At 54.9% G+C, this 27,932-nt stretch overlaps 9 protein-coding genes across 9 annotated transcripts; 3 read left to right on the forward strand and 6 right to left on the reverse strand.

Moving 5' to 3' along the window:
- Window positions 1-122: 122 nt before the first annotated feature.
- A1O3_01712 (uncharacterized protein) lies at window positions 123-1,910 on the reverse strand (the record flags this gene model as incomplete). The annotated part of the gene is made up of 3 exons (XM_007731855.1): window positions 123-963; window positions 1,149-1,402; window positions 1,632-1,910. 3 exons carry the CDS (start codon window positions 1,908-1,910, stop codon window positions 123-125), a joined length of 1,374 nt encoding a protein of 457 aa, XP_007730045.1.
- Window positions 1,911-3,104: 1,194 nt separating this feature from the next.
- Window positions 3,105-6,488, forward strand: A1O3_01713 (uncharacterized protein; the record flags this gene model as incomplete). The annotated part of the gene is made up of 1 exon (XM_007731856.1): window positions 3,105-6,488. The coding sequence occupies one exon, from the start codon at window positions 3,105-3,107 to the stop codon at window positions 6,486-6,488; it is 3,384 nt and encodes a 1,127-aa protein (XP_007730046.1).
- Window positions 6,489-8,096: 1,608 nt separating this feature from the next.
- Window positions 8,097-12,923, reverse strand: A1O3_01714 (uncharacterized protein; the record flags this gene model as incomplete). The annotated part of the gene is made up of 1 exon (XM_007731857.1): window positions 8,097-12,923. The coding sequence occupies one exon, from the start codon at window positions 12,921-12,923 to the stop codon at window positions 8,097-8,099; it is 4,827 nt and encodes a 1,608-aa protein (XP_007730047.1).
- A 933-nt stretch (window positions 12,924-13,856) lies between these two features.
- On the reverse strand, window positions 13,857-16,064 carry A1O3_01715 (uncharacterized protein; the record flags this gene model as incomplete). The annotated part of the gene is made up of 1 exon (XM_007731858.1): window positions 13,857-16,064. The coding sequence occupies one exon, from the start codon at window positions 16,062-16,064 to the stop codon at window positions 13,857-13,859; it is 2,208 nt and encodes a 735-aa protein (XP_007730048.1).
- A 390-nt stretch (window positions 16,065-16,454) lies between these two features.
- Window positions 16,455-17,789, forward strand: A1O3_01716 (uncharacterized protein; the record flags this gene model as incomplete). Its single annotated transcript, XM_007731859.1, has 1 exon — window positions 16,455-17,789. One exon carries the CDS (start codon window positions 16,455-16,457, stop codon window positions 17,787-17,789), a length of 1,335 nt encoding a protein of 444 aa, XP_007730049.1.
- A 90-nt stretch (window positions 17,790-17,879) lies between these two features.
- A1O3_01717 (uncharacterized protein) lies at window positions 17,880-18,890 on the reverse strand (the record flags this gene model as incomplete). Its single annotated transcript, XM_007731860.1, has 1 exon — window positions 17,880-18,890. The coding sequence occupies one exon, from the start codon at window positions 18,888-18,890 to the stop codon at window positions 17,880-17,882; it is 1,011 nt and encodes a 336-aa protein (XP_007730050.1).
- A 1,459-nt stretch (window positions 18,891-20,349) lies between these two features.
- A1O3_01718 (uncharacterized protein) lies at window positions 20,350-22,589 on the reverse strand (the record flags this gene model as incomplete). The annotated part of the gene is made up of 12 exons (XM_007731861.1): window positions 20,350-20,732; window positions 20,809-20,964; window positions 21,041-21,157; window positions 21,230-21,317; window positions 21,402-21,604; window positions 21,666-21,797; window positions 21,870-21,952; window positions 22,007-22,040; window positions 22,124-22,280; window positions 22,351-22,359; window positions 22,416-22,473; window positions 22,552-22,589. The coding sequence occupies 12 exons, from the start codon at window positions 22,587-22,589 to the stop codon at window positions 20,350-20,352; spliced, it is 1,458 nt and encodes a 485-aa protein (XP_007730051.1).
- A 518-nt stretch (window positions 22,590-23,107) lies between these two features.
- A1O3_01719 (uncharacterized protein) lies at window positions 23,108-24,836 on the reverse strand (the record flags this gene model as incomplete). Its single annotated transcript, XM_007731862.1, has 8 exons — window positions 23,108-23,182; window positions 23,246-23,383; window positions 23,446-23,582; window positions 23,661-23,678; window positions 23,741-23,873; window positions 23,922-24,194; window positions 24,257-24,506; window positions 24,568-24,836. The coding sequence occupies 8 exons, from the start codon at window positions 24,834-24,836 to the stop codon at window positions 23,108-23,110; spliced, it is 1,293 nt and encodes a 430-aa protein (XP_007730052.1).
- Window positions 24,837-25,425: 589 nt separating this feature from the next.
- On the forward strand, window positions 25,426-27,395 carry A1O3_01720 (uncharacterized protein; the record flags this gene model as incomplete). Its single annotated transcript, XM_007731863.1, has 5 exons — window positions 25,426-25,596; window positions 25,696-25,814; window positions 25,878-26,615; window positions 26,666-26,749; window positions 26,828-27,395. The coding sequence occupies 5 exons, from the start codon at window positions 25,426-25,428 to the stop codon at window positions 27,393-27,395; spliced, it is 1,680 nt and encodes a 559-aa protein (XP_007730053.1).
- Window positions 27,396-27,932: the final 537 nt, after the last annotated feature.

Below are 27,932 nucleotides of genomic sequence, written 5' to 3' on the forward strand. Positions count from 1 at the left end.
CGTCAATCTGCTTCCTTGGTATAGTGTTTTTATTTCTTCAACCTGCTTCTTGGTGTATTTTAATGACACTACTGGTCTTTCTATCTAATCAAAAGTTGAACTTTGACGGTGCTGGCCATTATTCACACTCTACTACTGACAGTGACAGTCGGCGGCGATGCACCACTTGTCATGGCGCGAGCCTCCAGTTCCTGATCTGCCAAAGCGCTCAAATCGCCTTCATCCCAGCCCCTTTTCTCATCCTTGACACAGCGGATGAAGAAAACGTCGACCAACACAGCGACCGCAGCCATGGCCACCCCGAAATATAGTGCTGCTCGAAAGCCCAAAACTTTGTCCCGGCCGTGGTCGTTGGTCTGGACCTCGATCGTCCCGGCGAACCCAAGGCCCAAACTGACGCCGTAGAGGTTGAGGATGCTGATGAGAGAGCCGGCCGTGCCCTGGTGCTGGCGACTGACCGAATTGCTGGCGATGATCTGCGCCGCGGTATAGACCAGATCCGGGGAGAAGGCGAACAGGACGACGGAGGGAAAGACCTGCGGCCAATAGATCCGAGGCTCCGATAGGGTGGCCATGAGCAGACAAGCCCCCAGGATGGTCAGGGTCCCAATGGCCAAGATCCATTGAGCATCCAGCCGAGGAACCTGCCACGCAGACAACGAAGCCGCTGCAATGGCGCAGATCACGAACGGTGTCCAACTGAGGGCGAAGTGCAATAATGACCAATGCCAGATTTCCTGCAGCCACAGTGTCTGGTACCAACAGAAGATCCCTACCGCCATGAAATTGAAAAGCGCCACGAGAATGAGGATGCCGAATGACGGTGCCTTGAATATGCTCAGCGGCATGATAGGATGGGGGGTGGCATATTGTTCCCAAGCCAGAAACAAAGCGAGTAAGGCGATCGAGACGATAAGGCACACTACCACGGCTGGGCTCGACCACCCTGAACTGGGAGCTTGACTGTCGTAGTAGGTTAGCATGATGGCGACTTGATGCAAGTGCGTCCAAGGTGATTCTCACTTCCAAGCAAAGCTGAACAGTATCAAGGCCGCCACAACCATGGTGGCCCCTATCCAGTCAATCTTCCCACGTCGGTTCACTGGCACCTCATGCGGAATGAGCAAGCTCAATGCCAGAGACGTTACGATGCAGAGAAGAAAGCTAGCACCTCAAGGTAAGTCAGTCCGGGAGGGTTGGTAATGGTGAGAATGGCCACAGCGTTGGGCATGATCAGGGCCCCGCCAATTCCGGACAGCGCTCGCATGATAACGAAGGTAATGAAGTTGTTGCAGAAGCCACAGACCAGATTGCAAACGCCTAGCCAGAGAGTCCTATATATCAGCATGTTCTTATGCCCATATACAGCGCCGATAGGACCGGCAACCAGAACGATAGCGCCCTGGGTCAAGCTAGGTAAAGTTATTAGCAGAAAGCCCATAATGCAAGGCCATAGGAGGAGCGAGCGTCTGATCCATAGCTTGCTGCAATCCATTGCGCATTGGAGGTAGTGGCTCCCAGCAGCTTTCCGAGTATGAACCCGCCACCGAGTCCGGCAAAATTGACCACCATCTTCGAGGTAAGAGACACGCCTTAGCGTCGGTGACATGGCACAGCGTACACGAACTCACCTGCAACAGATTGGTGAATATCGTCAAGACGGCCATTGTATTTCGTCGAAGGGTACTGGCCACCGGCATTGATGCGGGCCGTTCATACTGGTGCACAGAGGACACAGCTTCGGCAGCCATTCCACTCATGGCACAGCTTGTGGTCCACGCAACCGTACCGTGGCTGGCTGTTCTTGCAATGTCTAGCGAATTGATGGCATCTGGGAACTCTTCCATCGAGGGACTGGAGTGATTCCCGTTGGAGGTATGCTCCCTTTCCACGGCGTGAACAGACGACATGGTCGATTGAAGCCTGTAGTATTAGAAGCAATGAACTTGTGTTAGACCTTTTCGCAGGGTGTGAACATCACAGCAACGAGTTGGTCTCTTCTAGCGATGGCACAGAGTAAAAGGACCGTCCCTGGATTGGGAGGATGGCCTCTTGGTTAAGAATCACCCCCGACATACGCAGTGGCGGACCGATTTCCTCTTGTGTAGAAAGATCATCGATCTCCATCATGGCATGTCCGGGTGCTGCTAAGCAACATAAGACATCACCGGTGAGGACTTAACCATGACCTGGACAAATCAACGTGTTGCGAGGCGATCCGGTCTTGCCGGCAACCTGATAACAATTGCGTGAGACGGAGCGGTAGTTTGGTTGTGCGAGTGTCCATCCCCAACATGGAGTGTCATCTTCAGTTATGTCGAACGTATCCGGGGCTCCGCTGCTACTGTATGGAAATCACAGGGACCATCCTCCACGCCGCAGAGTGAAAGGTAGTGAGTGACCTGGCATGTTTGCTGGCAGGCACTAGACACAAGGGATTGGTGAGTCAAAGCGCAGTGGAGCCACCTTTGATAACGTAACATTATGACTTAAAGACGCCAAATTTTACCTCAGATTCGACTCTGAGTTGGAAAACAACTCGATCAGTCTCGGCTGAATAGTTCAGAGGTAGAATTCTTGCTTTGGGAGATGATATCTTGATTGTAAGAGGTCCTGGGGTAAGCATCGTCCATCCACCTCATACAAAAACGTTATTCTAACAGCAATCTAGTTCAATTCCCAGTTCAGCCCTTCTTTTTGCTTTTTGCCCAATCTCCTCTCGCTCAGCAGTCAGTCCGGGTGGTGACAGTTCTATTTCTATTCCATGCGTAGTTGATTCATATCGTTTTTTTCTTTGCCGCTGGAATGAGACTGGAGGCCTCCAGACTTCGGAGTTGTGGGTCACGTGGGCTGGATTACTGCTACGTCACTTATCACGTGGTCTCCCTAATTCCAGGCAACATGTGACTGCTATGATTGCTAAACAGTTCGCCTCTGTCGCTGACATTCCACACCAAACCGACGACGGGGCGGAAATTCGCTTTGTGTAATGCTATCCGTCGAGAGCCTTGTTGAGACAGAAAGTCGTCGCGAATCTGGAACGGCTTGGGGACAGAAGCCATGACTGACGGGCGGAAACCCCCAAACCCCCTCGCTCCAGTCCAATGCCACCAAAGAAGAGCCTGCCAGCACGCAGCTCAACGCGAAAGACGCGTCAGTCGGCGCGTCGCAGAGAAGCGGTCGACAATGACGTCCCCAGTGTCTATGGCGAGATGCTGGCAGAAGCGCTGGCCGAGGAACGAGACTCGTCTTCGAGCTTGAGATCCCCCAAAAGACGCAAGCTCAGTGAGGAGCCATCCTCCAAGATCGAACTTGACTCTGATCTGTTCGGCGCCTCCGAGACGGTCCCGGACGCGGATACAAACCAGGGTCCTGCCAACGACCATCCAGAAAAGCTGCAGCAGGTGGTCTACGATGATTTCGAAGGCTCAGACGAGTCCGACGTGGAGTTTGAAGATGTAGAACTGGAGCCGGAGCCGGAGCCGGCCGGAGAGGACGGTGGCGTAAGTGCGGAACCGGAGCAAAAGTCCCTCGAGCTCGATCTGTCCAAATCGAGCCTCGAACCGTCAAGACGAGGAATCCAGCGGCGCAGACCGGTCGGGCCGGCCGAAAGGAAAATCCGGCTGGAAGTGCACAAAGCGCATCTGGTTTGTCTTTTGGCCCATCTAAGCAGTCGGAATCGCTGGTGTGAGAGTGAGTCGGTGCAGGCTGTCCTGAAGCCTCTCGTGCCTCGCAAAGTCATCGCACTGCTGCACGTGGATGAATCGAAGCCACAATATCAGAGATCACATTCCTTCATCAAGGGCATTGAGGAGGTCTGCACCATTTGGAGGCAGCAATGGACCATCACGGCCAAAGGCATGCAGCGAGCCTATTGGAAAGACGACGCCGACGCTGTCAAAGAGAGTGACGACGCCGAAGACCTGCTTGACCTGGATGATTTCGAGGCCGCCGCGCAATCCCGGTCCGGCTCGAGAGATCTAGGCGCGCAGCTGTTGTGCGCCTTGCTTCGCTCGGTTGCGGTGGACACCAGGCTGGTCTGCTCTCTTCAAGTGCTGCCGTTCTCGGGCGTCGCCAAAGGCCAAACCCCGGAAAAACCGAAGCCGCAATACTACCATGCGCCTCCGCAAAATTACACTCAAAACCCAACCCTGACTCGTCCGGAACGAGCGACGCCGAAAAAGAAGAAAATCGTCGAGTCCCCCTATCCCATCTTCTGGGTCGAAGTCTACTCCCCCTCCACGTCTACATGGATTCCGCTGGACCCCATTGTGCGCAACACCATCAACAAGCCAAAGACAGGGTTCGAGCCACCAGCGTCGGACCGATTGAACAGCATGGTCTATGTCATGGCCATGGAGGATGACGGCTCCGCCAAGGACGTCACCAGGCGCTACACTCAATGGTACAATGCGAAAACCCGGAGACAGCGAGTCGAGAGCACCAAAGGCGGAGAACGGTGGTGGGTGCGCACCCTGGGCCCTCTGCAAAAGCCTTTCAGCGAAGTCAGGGACGAGATCGAAGATGCCAGTCTGCTCATGCGCGCCGAGAGCGAGGCCATGCCGAGGAACGTGCAGGATTTCAAGGGCCACCCTGTATATGTGCTGGAACGGCATCTGCGAATGAACGAGGTGATCCATCCGAAGCATGAAGTCGGCAAAGTTAGTACCGGGTCCGGCAAAAACGCGAAGCTCGAGAGTGTCTTTCGCAGACGTCATGTCCATGTCTGCCGGACGGCGGATGCATGGTATCGGCGCGGTCGGGACGTGAAGGAGGGTGAACAGCCACTCAAACGAGTCGTGTCCAAGAGGAGGCGGACGCCCGAAGATGGCGAAGGTGATGACGATGAAGCCAGTGACGGAATGGCCCTGTACGCGGAATACCAAACGAGACTCTACGAACCACCGCCGGTGGTGGATGGCAAGATCCCCACCAACGCTTATGGCAATCTGGATGTCTATGTCCCGTCAATGATCCCGGCCGGGGCCGTACACATCCGACACCCTCTTGCTGCCGAGGCTGCTCGTGTTCTCGAGATCGACTACGCCGACGCCGTGACGGGATTCTCATTCAGAGGGCGTCAGGGCACGGCGGTGATTGATGGGGCGGTGGTCAGCATGAACATGTGCAATGCCATGATCAATGTGATTGAAGGCCTGGAGTCTCAAGCGACCGAAGAAACCGAACAGGCCAGAAGCAAGGTTATTTTGGGACTGTGGAAGAGATGGTTGACTGCGTTACGAGTCCGGGAGCGAGTCCACCGGGACTATGGCGACAGAGAAGAAGATGGAGGGGTGGCCGAGGATGATGATGACGACGGTAGTGGCGGCGGCGGCAGAGGAGAACATGGCGGCGGGTTCATGCTTGAAGAGGGCGAGCCAGGCGAGTCAGGCGGACCAGGCGAGGGCAAACTCGAACAGGACACGGATACAAGACACGTAGCTATGATGTCGAACCTCAGGCCTGTCGACCAGCTACTTCCACCGGAAGTGGTTCATCAGGCCATTATTGTTGTCAGGTCTCCCCACGGGCTTCCTCGACGGAGTCCAGGGGTCTCGGGAGTTGAATCAAGGAAGCAAGCTGGTATAGACCAGGGGGGATTTCTCGGCGAGGACGGGGGACATGAGGTTGAGGGTGAGGATGGGGGATTCCTCCTAGAAGACGAGGGGCATGAGGCTGAGGCTGGGGCTGGGGGATTTCTCCTCGAAGACGAGGGTCATGAGGCTAAGGCTGACGCTGAGACTGTGCGATTTTTCGGTGAGGACAAGAGTCAGCAGCACCCCCTCGACACAATGGAGGAGGACACCGGCCCTGGCGGCTTTTTTGCAGAAGAGGCCAACATGGCATCTCCCCCAGTTCGATCAAGAACTAGGCTCGTCACCGACCAAGACCAAGACCAAGACATTGACGCCACGGCTGGCGGGTTTCTTGTTGAGGATGAAGAGGAAGAGGAAGAGCAAGAGCAAAGCCAGACCGCAGTACATGCGCATGCCACAACCAGCACGACCACGACGGGTCAGAGTTCCAATGCCAATGTGAATCCGAAATCTAATCCCAATCCCAATCTCCTCGGATCGTCGCGAGAAGTCGCAGAGAATACGCGAGACCAAGAAGATCCACCGACGACGAGGACGAAGATGACGACGACGACAGGACTAGACGAGCGAAATGCAAATACACAAGCGAAAGCAGATCCCATTGCGAATGCAGGTGCAGATTCAAATGCAAATGCAGATGCAGATGCAGATGCAGATGCAGATGCAAATGCCAATGCCAATGCCAATGCAGATGCAGATGCAGATACAGGTACAGATACGGAAGGAGATACAGACACCCATCCGCCCCCAAACTCCAGCCCGACAAGCCTACGGTCCCAATCCCAATCCCGGTCCAGGTCCCACTCCCAGTCATCACTGCTCTCGCACGATCCTGACGAAGAAGACGCCGAGCCGGAATGGTTGCTCAACAGCCTGGGAGAGATGGAGTGATAGTAGGAGTGGTGGTAGTAGTAGCAGTACAGGATATAGATAGGTAGGTAGGTACGGTACATATATATCTATACCTATATACCTATATACCTGGTATTATTGATTGCTGTGCGTATCTTTCTTCTTTCCTTCCTTCCTTAAGGGTCGAGGACTCACTTACTTACTCGCCTACTTACTTACTTACTTACTTACTTACTCACGTACTTACTTACTTACTCACTTACTTACTCACTTACTCACTCACCTACTCACTCACCTACTCACTCATCACTTACTTACTTATATACCTACTTGCTCGCCTACTTACTCACTTACTCACTCACTCACGTACTTACTCATGTACCTAAGCTAGGTAGTACTTATCTAAGTAAGGGACAGAGGGACTTACATAGTTACTTACTCACCTACTTACTCACTCACTCACTCACTCACGTAGTTACTTATGTACCCAAGCTAGGTCTTACTCACCTACTTGCTCACTCACTTACCTACTCACTAACTTATGTACCCAAGCTAGGTCAGTGTACTTACTTACCGGACTGAGGGACTGAGGGACTTAGGGACTTAGGTACGGATACTCAGGTTCTATATGAAAGATCTAGACCTTCAACACGGAGCAATATGGCGAGGAAGAGAGTGCTACAGTATACAGTGTTACGGAAGGCGAGCTCCTTGGCCGGTTGCTTGATGGTAGGAGTGGTGGTTCATAGCTAGCTAGGTACTCCGTACTTAACTTAGATTGCCGTAACTACCTGAGGCAAGTAGGCAGACAGCTAGACAGGTACTATACTATATCCAGACCTTACTTCAAGAAAAATACACTGGGATTGCTGTGCTGTGCTGTGCTCTGCTGTGCTGAATTGAAACACTGTATGTAGTCCTGATAGAATGGCTGAAGCTTAAGCCCTAATCGCACCGGCATCGGCACCGGCATTGCTGTAATCAAACCAATGCTTGCTTGGTGGATTAATTGCTTGCTTACTGGATTAATTGCTTGCTTACTGTATTGATTGCTTGCTGGATAAATTACTTACTAGATTAATTACTTACTGGATTAATTACTTACTAGATGAATTGCTTGCTGGATGAATTGCTTGCTGGATGAATTACTTGCTGGATGAATTACTTGCTTTGATTGCCTCTGGATTGATTGCTTGCTGCTGACTCGCTCACTCGCTTGCTCACTAGACAAAAGGACATACAAAACAAGTACAAAGTGGACGATACTACATTCAGTAGACTTCCAATCGCCCAAAAGAAAGGGAACCCAATACGAGGGAGTGACTATACTCCTGTGTCCACACAGACCATAGCATCTGTCCTGTACCAATAAAAGGAAAACGACCAGAACAACAAAAGGATGACTGACTCTTCAAGTCCCAACAGAAAGAACCAGGCTGAATGACTGACTCTTAAGTCCCCAACAGAAAGAACCAGGCTGAATGACAATAGGAAACCTCCTGTCAAGCCGACTGGGTTTCCCATTCCTCCTTCTCCTTCTCCTTCTCCTTCCCCTTATAGTGTTGACCGATCCTAAGAAAAACCGATGTCAGTCTCAACTGGACGACATCATTTCCTGGACTAATAATGGCCGGTTCATCAAAACCATCACTCCTCAGATGCGTCCTCCTCGACTTGGATCGTGCTGGTACTGGTGCTGGTGCCATCATCCACTCGATTCAACATGCTGGCCATCTTCTGGTGGTCTTCCAGAAAGTCCTCGCTTAGATCATCCAATTGTTTGATCTGTTCCTGAATGCCGGCCAGCTGTCCGGCGACGTTGCGTTTGCCCATCGTGCCAGAGTGAGGGTGCCGGCCTGGAGTGTCTGGTGTCGGTGTCGGTATCGGTTCGGCGGCCGGGTTGGCCTCATCGTTACCACCTTTCCCAGCGTCACTCGAAACGCCATCCTTGTCCTTGTCCCCCTCGGTGGCCCACTTGCTAGATTCAAGACCTAGTTTGGAAGCCCCTGGTCCTGGTGATAACGGATTCATCGATTTTCGCCTTGGGCTCCGGCTCTTTCGTCGTGGCTTGGGACTCGGGAGGCTGATGACCTCGGCCTGCTTCTGAACCTGCTTGAGTTGCTCCACCTCCTTTTGAGACTCCTCTGCCAGGTTGCGTTGCGTTTCAACTTCCAGCATAGCCCCATCTAAGTCGGCCTGTAGCGAGGCAATGGTCTTCTTTGCATCGCCCAGACGAGCAGTGACAGCTTCCAGCTCCGTTTGATCGCTCGAGGGCACCTGTGCACCTTCAGCGGCTTCCTTTGCAACATTGAGCTCGGTGAGCAGTTTCTCGAGTTTAGCGTCATATCCAGCTTTAATATCGCGAACCGCTTGAGCATGTTTTTCGCGCGATTCTTCGAGAGCCTTTTGAGCCGCGATATATTTGCTGTTGAGCTCCTCCACCTCTGCCGAGTCCCGTCTTTGCTCTAATGCTGTTTGTGTGGCTGCGAGCTCATCTTTTAGCACAGCCAAAGTGGACTCTCGATCCTGGATCACGCTCATCGCTTCGGCGTGTTTCTGGCTGATGTCCCCGAGCTGGGCTTGCACCTCGACCAGTTGACTTCGCACCCCCTCCAGCTGGGTCGTGTCCTCGATTGCGCCGCGGGCTTCTTGTAGTTGAGACTGCAGTTTGGCGATGGTGGCGTCATGCTCCGATCGGGTGGCTTGCAGCGCCTCCTCGTGGTCTTTGAGAGTTTGTGCGAGGCGGGCGCTAGCGGCCGCATTTTGATCCTCGAGGAGGTCTACTTGGGCCTTCCACTGATTCTCCAACGTCTTCAACACCTCGTCAAGTTGGCTGTCATAGTCTTGCTTCAGCTGTTGCCGAAGTTCATCATGTTGAGATTGGTGGCTGCTCTGGCTCGCTTGGACGGATTTGGCATGTTCATCTTGAATCTTCTCCGTCAACTGCTGATGCTCGTTCTCCAGATTCCTCCGCGATTCCGCCAACGCCTTGTCATGATCGGCTCGCAGACTCTCCAAGTTTTGTTGGGACTCGCTCTCCCAAGCCTTCTTTGCCTCTGCCAACGCTTGATCGTGTGTCATTTGAAGATGCATCATTCGGCTGGATTGCTCGGCCAATTTCACAACCGACATGGACAGATCTTGTTCCAACTTCTCAATACTATCGGCATGCTCTTGGTCTTTTTCCTTGCTCTCTTCTTCCATAGAGCGGAGGATCCCTTTCAAGCTTTGAATCTGGAATCTCGTCACGTCCAGATCTCCCTGAAGCGATTTCGATTGCGCTTCTAGTTGACGGTTCTCCTCGAGCAGACGTGACCGTGCTTCCTCCAGGGCTTGCTCACCATTCAGTTTGGCTTTGCTCTCGATCTTTTCGAGCTCTTGGGCATGGCTTGCTCTAAGCAAGTCGAGCTCTTCGGTGTGGCGAGATGTGAGCTGTGCTTCCGATTGCTTGAGTCGGTCTGCATGCTCAGTCTCGGCCTTTTCAATCGCCTCCTGTGCAGCTCTCAATTGGTCCTGGAGATCGCTGACGATGCTGGAATGAGACTCCTTGAGAGCGGCCAGGGCACTCGCTTGATCCAGGTCATTCCGCCTGTCGAGGTCTTCAAGCTGTTTGGCGTGCGTCGATCGAGCCTTGGACAGCTCCGCTTCAGTGGTGTTGAGCTGGTGCTCCAGCTGCCGCACTCTCTCGGTATGCTTCAACTCTGCCTCTTCGGCCGCCTTTTGCTGCAATGCTTCAGCTTCTACTTTCACCTGATTGAGTTCTTCGATATGTCCGGCTTCAAGCGTCTCTAGATCTGCCAGCGACGCCTTCATCTGTTGCTCCAATTGCTTGATTTGGGTGGCGTGGTTTTCCTTGGCCGCAGCCACTTCCTTTTCAGACGAATGGATTTTCTGTTCGAGCTGTTGAATTTGCTGGATGTGGCTCTCTTTCAAGGCCGCGATTTCTTCCTCCTGCTTCGTTTGGTACTCAGCCCGGAGTTGGTCGACCTCCTTCTCGTGGGCGGATTTCAACTCAGCCGTTCGCACCTCCGCAGCCGTGCGCGTTGATTCATGTTCCTTCAATACAGCTTCGTGTTTTTTGACAGCTTCATCAAGAGCAAGTCTTGCGGCGTCAAGCTGATTCTGCAATGCTGACAGTGCCTGCTCATGTTCGGCCTGTTTTCCTATGACTGACTCATTGGCCTTTTGCAGCTCTGCTTCGATGGCTTGGACCCTGTCGGCGTGTGACGCTGTGGAGCTTTCAAGCTCTACCTTCGCTGCCTTCAGGTTGTCGGCCGAATTTTGCAGTGCTTCTTGTAGCTTATTCTCGTGCAGAGCCTCGGCCTGCTTCAGTTCCTCTTGCGCCCGATTCAACCGATTTTCAATCTCCTGAATCTTTTCGGCATATGCCTTTTCAGCAGCTGCAAGAGCCGCAGCCGCGGCCGCCGCCTGATCAGCCTTTTCCTGTCCCAACCCCTGGAGCTCTTCCTGAAGCTGGGTTATCAAAGCGGTCTGCGCATCACTTTCAACTTTACTGGCCTGCTGGAAGTCGAGGACCTGGCTCTTCAGCACTTGGATGACCTGACTCTGGCGTGCCATCTCATCGGAAATCTTTGCATATTCCTCCTGCTGCTGAGCGAGTTCTTTCTGCTTCTTGGAGACCTCGTTTTCCGTTTGGCCCAGTCTGTCCTGGACTTGCCCCATCTGCTCTTTGTGCTGTTCCTCTAGCGCGGTGACCTTGTGGTCAAACTCTTCTTGTAACCTAGCAATCTTAGACTTTGCGTTATCTTTCGCCGCCAGGTGCCTAGCCTTAGCAGCTTCAAGTTTCTGCTGAGCATCGGCAAGCTCTTGGGCATGAGCCGGAGCCGGGGCCGGGGACGAGCTAGGGGAGGGTGCAGCTTGGCTGGCCGTCTCGGATTCGATCTTCTTTGACTCCAGGTTGAGTTTGAGCGTTTCAATCTCAGCCTCCTTTGCCGCTTGGTCTTTGGCGGTGGCAATACGCAACGCCTCCAATTCGGCCATCAGCTTCTCAACTTCAGCCTCCTTCGAGGAGCTGCTCACGGCAGCAGCATTGCGCACTTCGTCCAACTCAGATCTAAGTTTTGCAACCTCGGATTCTTTTACCGCCAGATGTTGAGAAATTGTCTCCTCCAACGACTGAGCCCCGGACTGCTGACTGTCGCGCAACTCTTGTAACGTTTTCTGATGGGAGGCTTCCAACTCCTGAACTCTGTCCGCGTGGAGTGAAGTCAGCTCCTCAATCTTCGCAACATGCTCGGCACGGACTGTCTCGGTAGCCTCTTGCACACGACGGCCCTCTTCTTCTGCGCTCCGGTTGGATTCCTCGACTTTGGTCTTCAGGTCGATCAATTCACGCTGGAGGGCCTCGGCGTAAGCCTTGCTTTGAGTCAGCTCATTCTGCAACTCTGTCACAACAGAACCGTCGGCGCTTGCACCCAGACCCCTGTCCTCCTCAACGGGTGATTTAGATTCTGAGTCTTCCTTGACGGACTCGGCTTCGTCGAGCTCTGCCTCTGTCGGCAACCGTCCATTGTCCCGCTCAAACTCCCGCACCTTGACGAGGTCCGACTTTAGCTTTGCAATTATGGACGAGGCTTCTTGGTTGATGGACTCTTTTTCTTCGCCATCTGCCCCATCAGCAGTCATGGCAGCCTGGAGCATTGTGTTTACCAACTCAAACTCGCGGATCTTCTGTTCGATCAAGACGGACCGTGTCGACTGCCTTGACCCCAAAGAAGGACGCACAGGAGCTTTCTGCTCTTCGTCTTCTTCCCCGTGCGCTGCTGCATTCTCCTTGTTCTCCTCTGGCTCCTCGCCATCTGTCTTGACTGCGGGAGAGGCAGGGATTGTGCTCAGGCGCTTCTTCTCGGCTTGTGCGACGGCACCGACGTTCCTTGAAATGGAGGAGGTTAACGGTCTCGACCGAGGAGCGACGGTACTAGTAGAAGTAGTCCGTGAGATACCCGGAGTGGAGGGCACTTTGCGGGCACCAGTTGGACTCGCGATGCTCTGCCGAGTCGAAGTGGAGGGGGCAATGGTCGTACGGCGGGCAGGTGTTGCGGCGACACTCCTCAAGGTCGATGTGCGGTCGGCACTGGTCGACGGTGCCAGCGACGCCCTCTTGGGCCGCGCGGATATACCAGCCTTGCTCTTCTCGTCACTCGACGGCCGCTCGTCCACCGAGGTCACCGAGGTCACCGATGGTCTCGGACGGTGTGCTGCTGTTGTAGGAGTCGCAGTCGCAGTTGCGCTAGGGGGTCTTCGGACGGTGGTGGTTGCAGAAGTTGGGCGTGCCGGGGGTTTGCTCAAAGAACCTCCGCCGATGGACTTGGCCGCAGAGGAGGCTATAGTAGGACGGGTGCTGGTAGAGAGTCTCGGTGCAGTCGGCTTGGTCAATGGCTTGGTGGAGGCGTGCGGTGGCCGGATCTTTGCCTCATCAGCAGCACCACTGCGTGAAGAGCTATGTTTGTCCATGGCCGTGCCGCTGGCGACCTCTGCAGAACCAAATATCCCCGGCTGTATTCGTACGATGCAGGGTAAACAGAGGGGCTGCAGAGGCAGAGGCAGATATTATATGGGAAATGGAAAATGCAAAATGGGAAATGTAGAGCGGAAAATAAGGTGTTGACAGGCAGGTGAAAGGGTCAATCAATGCCTCAGCCCTCAGTCTTCAGCCCTCAGTTGTCTGGGTCTCGGTCACCGATCCATTGGCTCAGGCTCGACCGATTGATTGCCAACGTCTTTGATGCTGCTCCTGTAACAAGACTGATTCGCCAGCGCGACTCAGACGCGACACGGCGAGCAGCGAGGGCTTACACTAAGACTGTTGTATACTAGTACAGAGTTCCTGGCGTGGTGGAGGACTAGGGGATTATTAGGGGCCTTGGAGAGCATGGTGCTCACTGCTGGGTGCTAGGTACGGCGGGGTATCCGATCTGTACAGCTACAGACTGTCAGACAGTAGTATCCGTGCCTACTTATGAGTACTACTTAGGTACCTATAGTGGTGGTGGTGGTGGTGGTGGTGTCGGTCTCAGGCACGAAGCCTCCACCTCCTCCATCATTCCTTCTGCCTCTCCTCACTCCTCAGAAATTGCATCTCGATGTCTCGGATGAGAGACGAGAGAAACTCAACCGCTGTCGACGGTGACGGTGGACCAGTTGCAAGATGGTATCAGCATCATCTTGTTCGTGCCCGTCCCACTGTTGTCGCGACCTAACGCCCACGCCTACGTCCACCCATCCATGCATGTAATAAAGGTCGATCTCAATCTTGTTTCCATCAATAGACCAAACACCAGTTCTCAAAATCAAACAGACCAAGCATGCCGTGGGGATATCTCTGTACAAAATGTGGAATGCACGTTGCGGCCGATACATGAAACTTTCCCTAACCCATGTTTCCACTCACTCCGGAACACTCCTTAGCCAGTCCCAATCCCGATCGTGCTTCTCGTCTCGGAGCCTTTTGGCCATACTCCGCTTCAGCCATTTGGCCTGTGCCATGATCTGATCCATGTCATACTTTTCCAGCCCCCCACCAGGTCCTCCATAGACGTAGACAATGTCTTCGAATCTGGAGGCAGTTCGGTACGTCTGGAGACCTTTCACCAGCAGTTTGATCTCGTTCTGCTCCCACTGGATCGGGCCCGGTGCTGGTATCTCTTCGGTGGGCTCTCTTCTCCGTCGAGGTCGTTGTGCGAACGTGCCGTGGTCCCGGTGAGCCCCTGTCGCCCCATTCCGATCACCGTCCACAGCAGGTTGGTCATCCACATCCAGGTCGTCGATATCCACCACTAGCTGAGAACTTGGTTGAAGAAGGGCCGGGACAGTCGCGATGGTTTGCATGTGTTTGCGATACCTTGCCAGTTTCTCCGCCATTTTCTGCTGGTGAACAGCGAGGGTTTTCTTCAGATCCATTTTTTGCCGGGCTTCGAGTTCGTCGACATACTTGATTCGTTCTTGGTCGGCGATTGCATCCTGGTATCGTTCCATGATCTCAGTGATGCTGGGGCCTATATCGTTCTTGACGATGGACTTTCCCTGGTGGTCCAGGCTAGGTCTCGGCTGCCACTCGTTGGCCGTCTCCACGAGGAGATTGGTGATCTGAAGCAGCTGGTATATCTCCTCGTAGGCAGCAAGGCTTAGCTGGTTGTCCTGAAATAGAGTCTTTAGTGCAGCTTTGTCCAGCTTCAGCGAGTCTGGAATCAGACGGCCATAGACATCTCGGACCATCCTTACCCTCTCGCGATCGTAGACCAGGTCCGGTCGATTCCGATATGCCTGGATGTGCTTGCATCTTTCTTTCAATACACGATAGTTCTCTTGCAGCACTTGAGCAGACTCTTGTGGTGTTGGAGGGGGTGATCTTGCAAGCTTCCTGTACTCTGTTGTCAGAGTCTTCAAGGCCCGCGCCGCCGCCTTACCCAGAGTCGAGGTCGGCTCATGTGAAGACGCTTCCAAAAGCCGAGCTCTTCCGACAAGGGCATCTTGCCACGCATCCTTACATCCCTGCACTTCGATCGCTGCTTCAATGCCTCGTAATGCATCCTTAATCCGCTGTTGCTGCTTGGCTTCTTCTTCGGCTTCTGCCTGCTCCCTGCGTCTTCGTTCAGCCTCAGCCTCAGGGCGCTGAGATGCAGAGACAAAGTCGGCAGGAGCCTCATCAATCATCCCGCTTGAGTCATGGGGCCAGGGTTCCTCAACCTCCCCTTGGTTGGTGACAAAGGTTTCCGAGGGTGATTCCTCATTGCGAGAGCGATCTATTTCTTGGGCTGATGGGTTTCGAGCTTTGGACTGCTCCTTCTGGAGGGCTCGTCTTCTCGCCGTGGCCTCACGATCATCAGTCTCTCTCCGACGCGTTATTCTTGTCAGAGGTGGCCTATCCCGAGATCCATTTGCAGTCTTACGAGCGGCAGGCGCAGGGACAGGAGCAGGCAGGTTGGGACCCGGGTCAGCCACCGGCGAGGTCGAACGACCTTGTCTATGCACCACATCAAGAATATCCTCTCCCTGAAAGGGCACATCATCGGTTGTTCTTGTCCGGGGTCGCGTAGATTCCTCCCGGGCTGGCGGACGGCGAGATCTCTGTAGCGACTTGGCGACTTTGCGCAGAGCGTGTCTGGCTGGCTGGTGTGCGGGAGAATCGTCGAGGTTCACTCGCGCTGTGCTCCGGGTCTCCAGCACGCCTCTCCCTTTGAACGGCGACTCTTCGGGTTGTTTTGGCTGCTTTAATCGCCTCGACTTTTTCACTGGTTCGGCCCGAGTGCCCTGCTCTGACTCTGCCTCGTCCCCGTCCTCATCAGCAGCTGGGAACAGGAAAGGGTCGCCTCTCGGCGGTAGGGGAGGAGCCGCAAGCGAGGTTCGGGCTTTGAGCCTTCCCGATTGTCGCGTGGTGGTCGGGACGGCCGTGGTTGGGATCTCTACGGTAGCACGTTTGCTTGGGGTGGGGGTGGTGGCGAGGGCATCATGGACCTCTGACTGTCGTTTTCGCTTTCGCCCAGAGTTGCTCATTTTGCTACCGGCTACGTTGTTCAGAATGGCCGTCACAGCTTCGGCGCTGTTGTCTGCCACCGTGGTGGCTCCGATGGTAGATCGGCGCGTAGATACCGGCATGATGGGGTGAACATGCTGGAGGACTCGAAGTCTGCGCCGAGCGAGATACTAGGCACCTTGTGGGTTGACGGAGGTGCTGTCCTAGTGGTACATTACGTGTAGCTTCCATGGACGGACATTGCATTTGATCAATACCTGGTAGCACATGGGCTCAAGCTTGTCGCGTCGACTGCGCCGCGACGCGTGTAGGGCGGGGTATTTGCTCTCAACGGCAGTCTTCGTCCGTCCGTCACTGTCTCCGCCACCAAATAATTCCCAAATACGTAATTCAACATCTCGACACAGACAGAGCCACAGTAAAGCAGCCTTCATCCTCTTCCACCGTCCACCACGAGTTCAAACCCACAGGCTCTTCTAGAAACTCGTGCCTTGACTCTGGTCCCATTAACAATGCCAGGCTTTCCCACTCTACAGAGGATCGGTGATGTCAAAACACATCGCTTCGAAGAGCCCGTCAAGAAGATTTACGATGGCTCCGATGTCACTTTCTTTCTGACCTCTCTGGCGTACCGAGATATCATGACCTTTATGCTCCAGCTAAATCGATCCGTCGTACCGCGGAAACAGGACGTGGACGGGACGGCGAGGGTGGTGACCTGGCCATTGAAGTCAAAGGACGTTGCATATTCAGACTCTGTCGAGAGGTTACGTGCTCTTTTGACGAGACTGAGCAAGCTGGTCGATGATGTCCCTCTAGACACCGGTCCTCGGCGCTTCGGCAATGTCAGCTTTCGAAAATGGCACCAACTCGTCGAAGACCAACGAGACAACTTATTGAACGAGTGTCTCCCTGAATGGCTGGCACCCGCTTACCCAGAATTGGCTTCATACCTGTTGGGCAGTTTCGGCAGTGCACAACGATTGGACTACGGCACGGGACACGAGCTTAGCTTCCTGGCCTTTCTCGGCGGCCTGTGGAAACTAGGCTTCTTTCCTGAGGCAGACGCAGGCGTGGAAGAGAGGGGGATTGTTTTGGGCGTGTTTGAACAGTATCTCTCCCTTATCAGGAAACTCATCGTGACCTACACCCTCGAACCGGCCGGATCGCACGGTGTCTGGGGTCTCGACGACAACTCCTTCTTGCCCTACGTTTTCGGCGCAGCTCAACTGGCACCCGCCATCACAGAGTCCGACGACACCCCGACCGAGGGGTCGCTACCCGGCGCCCCCGAACCGTCCTGGGTCAGCAAATCGAATCTGGTCGAGAAAGAAAAGGACAAGAACATGTATTTCTCTGCCATTGCCTTCATCTACGACATCAAGAAAGGGCCCTTCTGGGAGCACAGCCCGGTCTTGTACGACATCTCCGGCATCAACGGTGGTTGGGGCAAGATCAACAAGGGAATGATCAAGATGTTCAATGCAGAGGTGCTATCGAAATTCCCCGTGGTCCAGCATTTTCTGTTTGGCTCCCTATTCCGATGGGAAAAGGATGCTGAAGCGAGGCCGCCTCCGCCAACGACCCATGCTACTAGTCAGCCCCTTCGAACCCCCACAGCTGCTTCACCCAGCACGACACGACCAGGGGAAGCCCCTTGGGCAGGGACACCTTCTCAACCACCCCTAGGCTTCGTCAACGGCGTCACTCAGGCGCCATGGGCGAGTCGGGGCCCCGCGCCGCCACCTCCGCGCAGTGGATATGCTGCCGCTCAAAGACGAACTTTGCCACCACTCACAGAAAACTGGAGTAAGCACGAGCAGAATCGTCCGACGGAACGAAAGTAGGCTTCTGGGTGTTGGCGGCAAGACCGAGTCCGAGAAGGAACGATATGTATGTGACAATGACAATTGCTTTGCACTCTAGAATCCAGGGTATCATGATGAATCAGAATCATAAGCAACCAACGCCAGGCTCTGTGTCCGTGACTGTGTTTTTGCAACTTTGCCGTGCACCCTTTCCTTTTCCTCCTCGTCCCTTTTCCGTTTAGTCCGGGGTTCCCACAGGTCCTGTTCACGCAGGAAAGGATCTGCCGCGAGGCGAGTATTGGCAGCCAACTGAGTTTGCAAGAGTTCCCTTTGGTCCAGTTCCGAATGGGGCTTGAATCTCGCGGGCAGGCCGCGCATCGGGGACGGAAACATGGGCTTCGAGGTGCTGGAGGGTTCCATCTGCTGACCGAAATCCACGTACTTGGCCCGTTCGCCGTCCTCGGGCAGCTCGCTCAGCATGTCGACCTCGAGGCCAAACTTGTCCTTGAGCGCCTCGCCTGTCTTTTCGTCTGCCTGTCGTTTCCGTCTCCCAACTCGAAACTCGGTCCGCAGCTTCTTGCTTCGTTCGTAGGGATCGGCCCAGTCTCGCTCGCTGGCCGCCACCAACTGGTCCAACCTCTCCTTTTGGCCGAGGAACAGCGTTTTGTCGTGCACCTTCTTTTCCAGCGCGCCGAACCCGCCGTCGCGCTCGAGCCGTTGCTTGTCTTCCTCGGAGACGCCGAGTCGGATCTCGCCGTCGAGGAGTTTGTCCTCGCCAGTGTCCCTCCTCCGACCGCCATCCACGACCAGATACTCTGCATTCTGCGGATCGGTGTGCACCTCGATCCACCCGCCACACACGGTATGCTTGAAGCGGAAGCTCCAGATCGGAGTGCTGTAGTAGTGGCCCACCTTCTTCTTCTCCGCGTTGAACCGCACGCCCTGGCCGATAATATGCTCGGGGTTACAGTGGGTGCACCAGATGGCGAACGGGCATTCGAATCGAACCGTGAGGATCCCTTCGCTCTTCAACTTCCGCGCGCGGTTGCCGAGCGCGTGGCCCTTGCCCGAGGCGGCATTGAACGACACCGATCCTTCCAGCTCCGGCGGGACATAGCGTCCCATGTTGAAGCCTTGCATCTTGTTAGGGAGGGGGCCGGGGCCGGGGCCGGTCCCTCGGTCTGCGGGCTGCTAGGGATAAATGTCGATTGGAGGGAGGCCTGAGTTGTGAGTGATGACGCTGGCTACAGGATCGCCATCAGCATCGGCTGGTCGTGTGGTAGATCTTGTCTTTCCATGTCAGCGCCGAGGATCCAACGCTCTTAAGGCTGAAGCAATCTTGCCAAAGGATCGTAGTTTCGAGGATCGGACGGGAGTGGAAAATGTGTGAGTAATAGGGATTCCCGGCTTGAAGAGGTAGCCGTGGCCAGTGATGGAAGGGTAGGGTGGCTAGGTGGGTGGCTAATCGAGTGCTTGAGGAGAGGGTGGCCAGCAGTCGAGGGGTAAATCAATCGAGAGGCTGAAAAGAGGGAAAAGGTAGGAGGTGAGAGGTGTGTAATCCGCAGCCAGGATTGTCTTCCCAGATAGGTGCTCTGTATGGAGTACTTTGGACTCTGTACTCTGTACTCTGCTAGATCTCTACGAGTGGTCGAGTTCAAATCGAGGCACACCGGGCACATGCACGCGCACACAGCGGACTACGGAGGAGTAGTTATTGGGCGTGCGCAAGTGTTGGCGGGAGGCGTCCGCACGTGACCATGTCATGAGGGGCAAGGCTGTCGACATAGCGATCGCCCTCGCCGCTTTAGCCTCTCTTATAACCTAACCCTAACCCTATGTATAGAATAATTCGATATCCCGAAAAGGGGTCAGCATACTCCGTAAGGATACCCAAATTAAGCTTCTCCACCTGGCACCTAGGACTAGGATACCTACTCCGTAGATACAGTAACCACCAATCACTTGTACAGTAAGTCGTCAACTTCGACTGAGACTGAGCAATGATTCCTCTATCATCCAGTCTTCCAGTCTTCCAGTAAGAGTAAGCAGTTCCGCGCGAATTGGCTTCGCACCGTTTCCCTATTTGATCCTTCCGTGCCGCCATGTCAAAGGGTTTGGTTTTAGTTTGTATACCCGTATCTGTATTTGTCTCTGGCGACATGTCTCTGTCTCATTTCTCTTTCCCTTTCCCACCTTTCCATTATCTCTTATTTGGATCCAGGATCTCTTCTAGTTCTCTTAGGATCCGTCCCGTCTATTATCTATATAACCATGTCTCTTCTTGTTCTCCGTATATCTCTTCTGTTACCCGTATAACCATACCCTTCTAGTCATCTTATACTCCCTGTCACGGTTTACCCAAACTGTTACACCACGACAGCCGTAACAGTTTGGGTAAACCGTGACACTCCCCGGGATGATGTTACCAGATGGCCATTCAGCCACTTTGCTCCCTACCCGCTCAGACGACCACGGCCCAGGGGAGCGGCGTTGCCTTGAATTCCGATTCTTTGGCCAATTACCGGCATGAGACAACAATTACACCGCTCCAGGCTTGTCAGGCGCAGGCGTCGGCACCGGCGCGGGATTCCAATCCAAGTCAAATTCCAGTAGTTCTCGCTTGCGCCAGGTCCTTCGACGACCTCACCAGGTCGGCAACGATGACAGCGGCGCCCTCGCCAGGGGTTAATTTGCTGTCGAATGCCGGTTCCAGACCTAGGCTCTTGTCGTCATACGAATGCTCGCTCTCGATTCGCTTGGACGTGGCCGCGTCCAATTCCGAATCTTCGGCAATGCGGAACCAGCTGACGTACAACAAGCCCGGGATGCCAACAAGAAAGGTAATGACGTTGGCCCACAGCTGCCAAATGAGCGCGACGTTCTTCGCTCCCAGGATGAATGCCGCCGTCGAACCGGCTGAACCAATCCCCGTGGCGAGACCGACCAACGAGGCAATCTCACCGGGAGGTAGACCGAGGGATCCTGTTCCAAAACAATTATCAGCTGATGCTATTGAAGAAGACGAAGCAATTGTCCTAGGAAAAGAGGGGAACCCAACCCATTGTCCAATACATGACAACCATGGTCGAATTTTCCAAGAGCCCATACAGCACGAAAAGAAGAAACGACTTGGCGAAGACGGGGTCCACAATGTCGATGACTTCGCTAGGGTCCCGTTTGTCGTACTGGTACTGAACCACGAGGCCATAGATCCCTTACAAAGGCCGCAGTGTCAGCATTGGATTATGCTGATATGGACAGAACACTTGGTCAAAACACAATCCTCTTACAGGTAAGTAGGGAGATCACTGCGAAAAGGGTGGTGCCGATTCTGGCCCGCGACCGTCGGGACCACGTAGTCTTGTCCAGGAGATATCCCTGAATCGGACCGATGATGGTTGGGCCAACTGCAGTGCTTGGTCAGAGAACAGAAAAATAGACCATGAGACGCCCTCTTTTGACCTGAATCGGAGACGTACTGAGGTAGAAGAAGGCAGAGAGAAGGCCACGGGCCCGGACACTGTGGTAGGCGGCATTCCAGGTCCACATATAGGCAAGATCCCATTGCTGTACCCGAGGAGTTAGCGCTCTGTTCGCTCAGGAGGTCTAGGCAGTTGGCTGTTGATCACGGGCGTTGCGAGTCGGACTCACACAGTAAATAAAAAATGGGAGCAGTAACAGGAAGTTTGTGCTTGTCAAGGTGCGTTTCAGGCCGGCAAATTCCTCGCGCAGGGATTGGAATTGATGGGCAGCCACGTGCGAGCCGTCTTTCCGAACTATCTGGGTGGCACGAGGGACGGTCAGAGCCACAGGCAGGCCGAGGCACATGATACTGGTGAAGGCGAAGTAGGTGGCTGGGAGTCATCGAGTTAATCTGTGCCAGTCCGCCCAATACGAAGCAGGGTAGGTGCTTACCGTCAGAAACACGGCCTCTCGTCGACCCAGAGGCGTTGATCCCAAAGGAAATAATGCCGCCGATGAAGCCTCCGAAATTCTGAAAGAGAAATTTGGTCGCCACCGCTCGTCCACGTTGGGTGACGTCGGGAACTGGAAGACACTGGTGAGCAGGTTACCAAAGATGTGGGTAGTATACGTGGCAAACGTGGCAGCCGGACTTACAAACGAGGTTGATGGCCCCTGAGGCTGTCCACAGGTGAACGCCACTGATGCCACAGAGAAGACCGCCCAGGATCGGGAACCACCTGGCGGAATCAGGATCAGCAGGGCAAGGCTGCGACTCAATGGAAATAACTCACTTGTTCCCGAACGCTGCGTTGGTATACAAGGCGGCTATTGACCTAGTTAGAAGTGAACAAAGGAGATGTCGCCTCTGGCTTGTGACCGGACACGGACTGGGCCTGAGTCTGACTGACCAGCATATGGAGCATAGCCGATGGTGCCGATCACAAGAGTCCATCGAACACCAATGTAGTTACAAATGATGCCAGTGAAGAAGCCGCCGACAGTGAGGGCGCCGAAGGTGACAGCGTTGACTGTGTTTGAAAGTGCGGGTGTCTCTTCACCAGAAGCCTGGACGAGAGAAACGCTATGAGTGTTGCTCCGGGTTGAGGCAAACGTACGGCAGGGGGGCAGCACGTACACCAAGTCCCTGGATGGTTTGGTCAGCAAGGGAGCTTTGTGCAAGCAAGTGAGCGTCCTCCATACATTGAGAGCCGAAAACATGCCTGGGTGGCAGAATGCCGTCCATGCCACCGCCAGGACACTGTACCTATTTGATGGATTGATCCCTGGTCAGACAAATTACGATTGACATAGGACAGGTGAGAGAGACATGACATACCAGGGGTGGAAGCGAGTATTCTTCGAAAGAAACGCCATGGCGATTACACACAGAGGTCGACAGTCGCCTGGGGTTGCAGCACCACCGTACAGTGTCTTGGGCAGTGGCTGTTTATAAAGAGCAGAGATACGGCCATTATGGTGACTCGTCGGACAGGCTGGATTGGCTCAACCCAGGAGAATGAATGGCTTCATTCGAGCCGGTGTGTTCGTCCAACCTCGATTGAGACCACCGTCGCCAGCATGTGCCGTCCAATAGACTGCTGCCGGAAGCCAGTCCGGGGTCCGGAAGGATGCAGACAGGGGAGATGTCGTTGGTAACAGAACCGGTATGGTCTGCCGGCAATCGAGAACTGAGAGGGTCTCGAAGCACGCGATCCTGAACCAGGATTTGCTGACGGTGGGTCGCATACAAATGGCATTCTTAGACTCCGATGAGGTGGCATCCGGGGCTAGACGCTGTCGCCAAACCGCCTTGGATTGTGATTATGGCACAATTGTAATCTATCGCTCATGTTTCATGTATCCCGTGTCTATTCCGTGTGAGCCACTCTAGTCTAAAGCCTCGCCCGTGCACTAGACTGAAGACGCTGGTCTTCCGCTTCGACCGCGTCTTTCCACGCTTTCTGGACCTGAACACCATGACATGAGCCGGACGGAAAGGCCGTGTGCAGGAGTGCGGGATAGATACGTACGTCGTAATGGTACAGCCAGTTGTGGTCATTTCCCCAATTATTCTCAACCAGGATGCGGACGGCGGTGTCGAATGATGGCGTGGGACTCAGGCTATTCAGATACGCACCGGTTTCGGCGAACTTGTCGAGGACACCATACTGCCCCGGTTTCATCAGTATATGCCATCGTGGTGCGGTATAAAGAGTCCCGCCAGACTTACCAGTCGACGGTAGTGAGGCGATCGGATCTGGTCAAACAGTCGCAAGCCGTCCCCCGGCGCCAACCCACGATCATGAGCCCAAGCAACCGACCGGGCAAGCACAAAGACGTCTTCCAGGGCGAAGCCGGCTCCGGCACCTACACCACAGGGTAGTTGTCAGATGTCAATTGTCTCTAGGAAGACCTCGCCATCGTGTGGATTGAGCAGATACGTACCGAAAGCACCAGATAGAGCTACACGAGAGTGAAATTAGCCAGATGACGGAGTGATGAACCGGGGGAAGTCAAGGACCTACGATGTGAAGCGTCGCCCACCAGTGCAATCGAATCGCGCGCGACGACCGTGGACAACTGTGGTCCTGCGAACAGAGCGTACTGCTGGACAGTCTTCGGCAGGACGATGATGTCCTTCACAATCTGCGCAAAGTCCTAGCCAACATCAGTAACGAGGAGGGAGAGCTCAATAGGGGCACGAACCTGAAAGTGCGGCGTGACCTGGTCGAAGGAAGCTTCCTGGCCCCAACTCACTTGGCTTTCTCTTTCGTCGTGCTCGGTGACCATAGCCGTGATCTCGTACGTATTGTCCCCCAGGGGACACGTGTACAGCCAGGAAGTCGGGCCATGCCAGAACGTCACTGCGTCGGGGACATTGGGAATGGTGGCCATCTCGTCGTAGGTCACGAGAGAGCGGTAGACCTTCCTGGCAGTGTAGCTGATGCGGTGCTGCGGGAATGCGAAGGCTCGGGCGACCTTGACAGTGTCAGCACCATATCCCCGCCGCGAGGGTGATGGGACGGGACGATGTCACTGACCGAGCGAACCCCATCTGCTCCCACCAGCAGGTCGACCTCGTCTTCAAAGCCATCTTCGAATTCGAGTCGCAGCCTGCCCCCGGGTCTTTGCTCGACCCTGACCAGACGGGACTGAAGCCTAACGTGGCTCAAGTCGACCTCCTTCAAGATAGCTTTCTGTAAGACCGAGCGCCTCGTGCGGGCATGTAGGTGGTTTGACGGCGTGTCTTGCTGACCATGAGAGTCCAAGAGCTCGGTTGTTCTACCGTTGCTGTGTACAAATAGCCTCGTCAGCAGGGGAACCTCGCCCTTCGCCATCAAGTTGCTCGCACCGATGCTGCACAGAGTGCCCGTCAGCCGCACGGTAGAAGCTGCCGGGGGCAAAGTTCTTGGAGGCGCCGAGCACGTCGAGGATACGCCAGGTGTTGCGTTGCACGCTGATCCCAGCGCCCACCTCGCGGATGGCCGTGGCTTGCTCGTACAGCCGCCAGTGCACATAGGGCAGCTTCGCGAACTCGATGGCGGCCGCCAGTCCAGCCGGGCCTGCTCCAATGATGGCGACATGCAGTGAACGGTCTGCTCGCTCGCTTGGTACCGCCATGGTTACGCGGTGCAGTCGACGTGGAAAACAAGTTCTAGGGTTTGGGGTCTGCCGTTCCTCTCCTCGAGATTGCAACTTATAGCTATTCTCTTGTGCACCCGCCCGGGGTGGAATGACCCCAGGCAGGCGGTTGTATGATATCGCAACATGACACCTTCTGCACCACTATCGCGTCGCCCTCGATGGCTGGCGGGACAGCTTCCGTGTGTAGCCAATAGGCGAATCTCGACGACAAGCCCATGCGAGGTTCGGGGATTTCGGGACGTGACTCTATTGGCGACAGGCAGGGTGTGAATCTACTGTAGCCTGTGTATACTGGGTACAGTATACCAGCCGACTGAGAGCCGTCGGGCGGTGGAGACGCTGGTGGTGGATTGAGGTCGACTGTGGTTGAACAAGAGTTCCACTCGTCTCGCACACCTTTGGCCCTGCTTCTGTCGCCATCCAGCCGTGGACTGGACTGGACTGCCAGCGATAAACCAGAAGAGGCAGCCGATGCCTGGAGGTCGGATGAAGGTGTTTTGGTCTTTCGAGACCAGCAGGTCATGTACAATACAGTTACACACGTTGTCCGGAAACAGTGGACGCGATGCCACCGCGCGACACGTCCTCCTGGCAGCGGGTGCGGCCAGAACTGATCCCCCGCGCCCCCAAACCCCTCGAGACGCACGATCGCACCCCAGCCCTAGGCTCAGGCGGCCTCCCCCAGGCGATGAGCCGCAGCCTTAGGCGTCGACCTAGGCGTGACCGCGCTTCTACGGTGAGAGCTCCTGGGCATGGCTATGGCCACCACCACCCACTGCGACCTCCACGCCCTGACCTCTGACCTCTGACCTCTGACCCCGAGGATCCTCTGTAGGCCTGTGAGACGTGCCGCATCAAGAAGGTCAAATGCAACGAAGGCCGGCCGGTGTGTGCCTTCTGCCAGAAGCATGGCATCCGATGCGTCTATTCTCAGTCCACCACTGTCAGGCCAGCGTAGGCCAACCCTTTCACCCCATCGTGTGCCACCGTGACACCGACGCTGACGGACTCTCCCAGCTCAACCCCGACTGCGTCCCTCTTGCTGGAGCGCATCGCGGCCCTCGAAAACCGAGTTGACTCTCTCGCGAGTCAAAGGACGTGTCCAGTCTCTACCACTGGCAGTCCTCACGATCCTGATCCCTCTTTCTACTCGGCCCTGTCCAGCTCAACCACAGCCACCTCGTTGGGCGTGTTGCCTCAGGAGCCGCTCTCGACCCCGTTCACACTTGAGGCCGCCTCTGCCGAAGATCACCACAGCATTGTTCCCCCTGACAATGGACTTGTCGGCATCGAGACGTTTTCATATGGCGTGGCTGACCACCGGGGTCGATCAAGTGTCGAGCCCGAGTCAGGACATGTGGGTGAAGGTGATATTGACCCGGCTGCAATTCATGCCCTCGTCGACCAATTTCTGGACCTCGTGTGCCCGCTCTTCCCCATCATTTGCGACGTGGTCTTGTGCGAGATCACTTCGACAGTGGCGGCCAATGGGTTCACCGATGACCTCCCCTCGTGCATGACCCTTCTCGTCATGTCGCTGGCAAAGGCGTACGCTACACCCCACATCACGGTAGAAGATTTGGCCATCTTCGTCAAGGCAGTGCAGCTTTTGAGCGTCTTGCCGCTTCAATTGACATTGGAGTTCGCCCAAAGTCAGGTTCTGTGCGCGCTCTTCCTCCTGAAGAGGCACCAGCTTCTCGACTGCTGGCACTGGCTCCACGACGGCTGCAACACGCTGTATGCCATGATCAAACAGTAGGAAGTCCTTCGGTGATGCAGGGTCACCACTGACATTGGCGATGCAGGGACGAGGCACGGAAGATGTCGAGGCCGCCCGACGAGAAGAACACCATTCTTCGCATGTACTGGATCTGCTTCAACTTGGATCGGTAGGTTGAGCCCCGTCCGGGCGAGCATCTCATGGTGCAGCTGGCGAAAGGGACAAGAGCAAGGCTGATTCGGGGCAGAGACGTCACAAGCGAACTCGAGATTCTTCCTCGGAGCCACCTGGGCGAGCTGGAGAACCACCTGCCTCTTCCCATTGGGTGTGACGAGTCCTCGTTGAGCCACCTGCAGAAGCACGCCCGCATTATCTACATGTTCTTCCTCGCCGAGACATCGCTCAAGGCCATCCTGGCGCGCATTATGTCCATGTCCGCGTCATGTGAGGCCAAGTTCCCTCAGGAGACTCGAGCCGCCATGCTGGCCACGTCGCCCATTGTGCTGGAGCTCAAGAACCAACTGGTCATCTGGGAGCACAACCTGCCCCTGTCCCTGGGCTGGTCGTGCGACCCCGTCAGGGATGCCAGTGCCGGCTCGGCCCTCGCCACGCGGCTGAGGCTGGTTTATTGGTTGGCACGGTTCCATCTAGCCAGACCGCTGGTCGTGCACATGATGGACAATCTCGGATCTCAATTCAGCCTTGAGGTGTGGACCGCGCTGACCGCCGGCTTGTCGGCCGGATACACGCTGCTGAGAGTGTTGTGGTGGGAAGAAAAGCACATTGACACCATCACCGTGATGGGCAAGAGGTAAATATGATATGACATTGCATCCATCCATCCATCCCTGAGCGTTCTATTGCATCCCAGCCACCCCTCAGTGTTATTGTGGGCCTCAGCCTGACCACGCGTGCCTCGTACAGGGTCCTGTCGGTGATATCGGTTCTTGAAACTGCTCTTGGAAAGACCTCGCTGCGCCCGCTGCAGCCGGACGACTCGAGAGAGCTGGTGGAACATGGCCGACGCATGCTGGAGCAGCAGATGGCCACAACCGACGGACGGTGGCCGTGGCAACTGCAGTGACACCAATGTAGGGGCATGCACAACTAGCAAGCTTTAAATCGATCACATCATAGGCATGCACAGCTAGGTAGCTTTAGATCTATCACATCAAATCTTGTCAAACCTAGGCATTCCCAGCCTTGCATTAGGCAGCAGGCCTTCGGTGGAAGCAAATAAATTAATTGCAGCAGGCTTTCAGTGTGAGCAAGTGAATGAATGAATTCCAATGCAATAACTAATGATTTCATTAGCTAAGGTTCTATGCTCCGTATGGAACGATTATCATAAG

This window comes from Capronia epimyces (assembly GCF_000585565.1).
Source record: "Capronia epimyces CBS 606.96 chromosome Unknown aczIQ-supercont1.1, whole genome shotgun sequence".
Taxonomy (NCBI): Eukaryota; Fungi; Ascomycota; class Eurotiomycetes; order Chaetothyriales; family Herpotrichiellaceae; genus Capronia; species Capronia epimyces.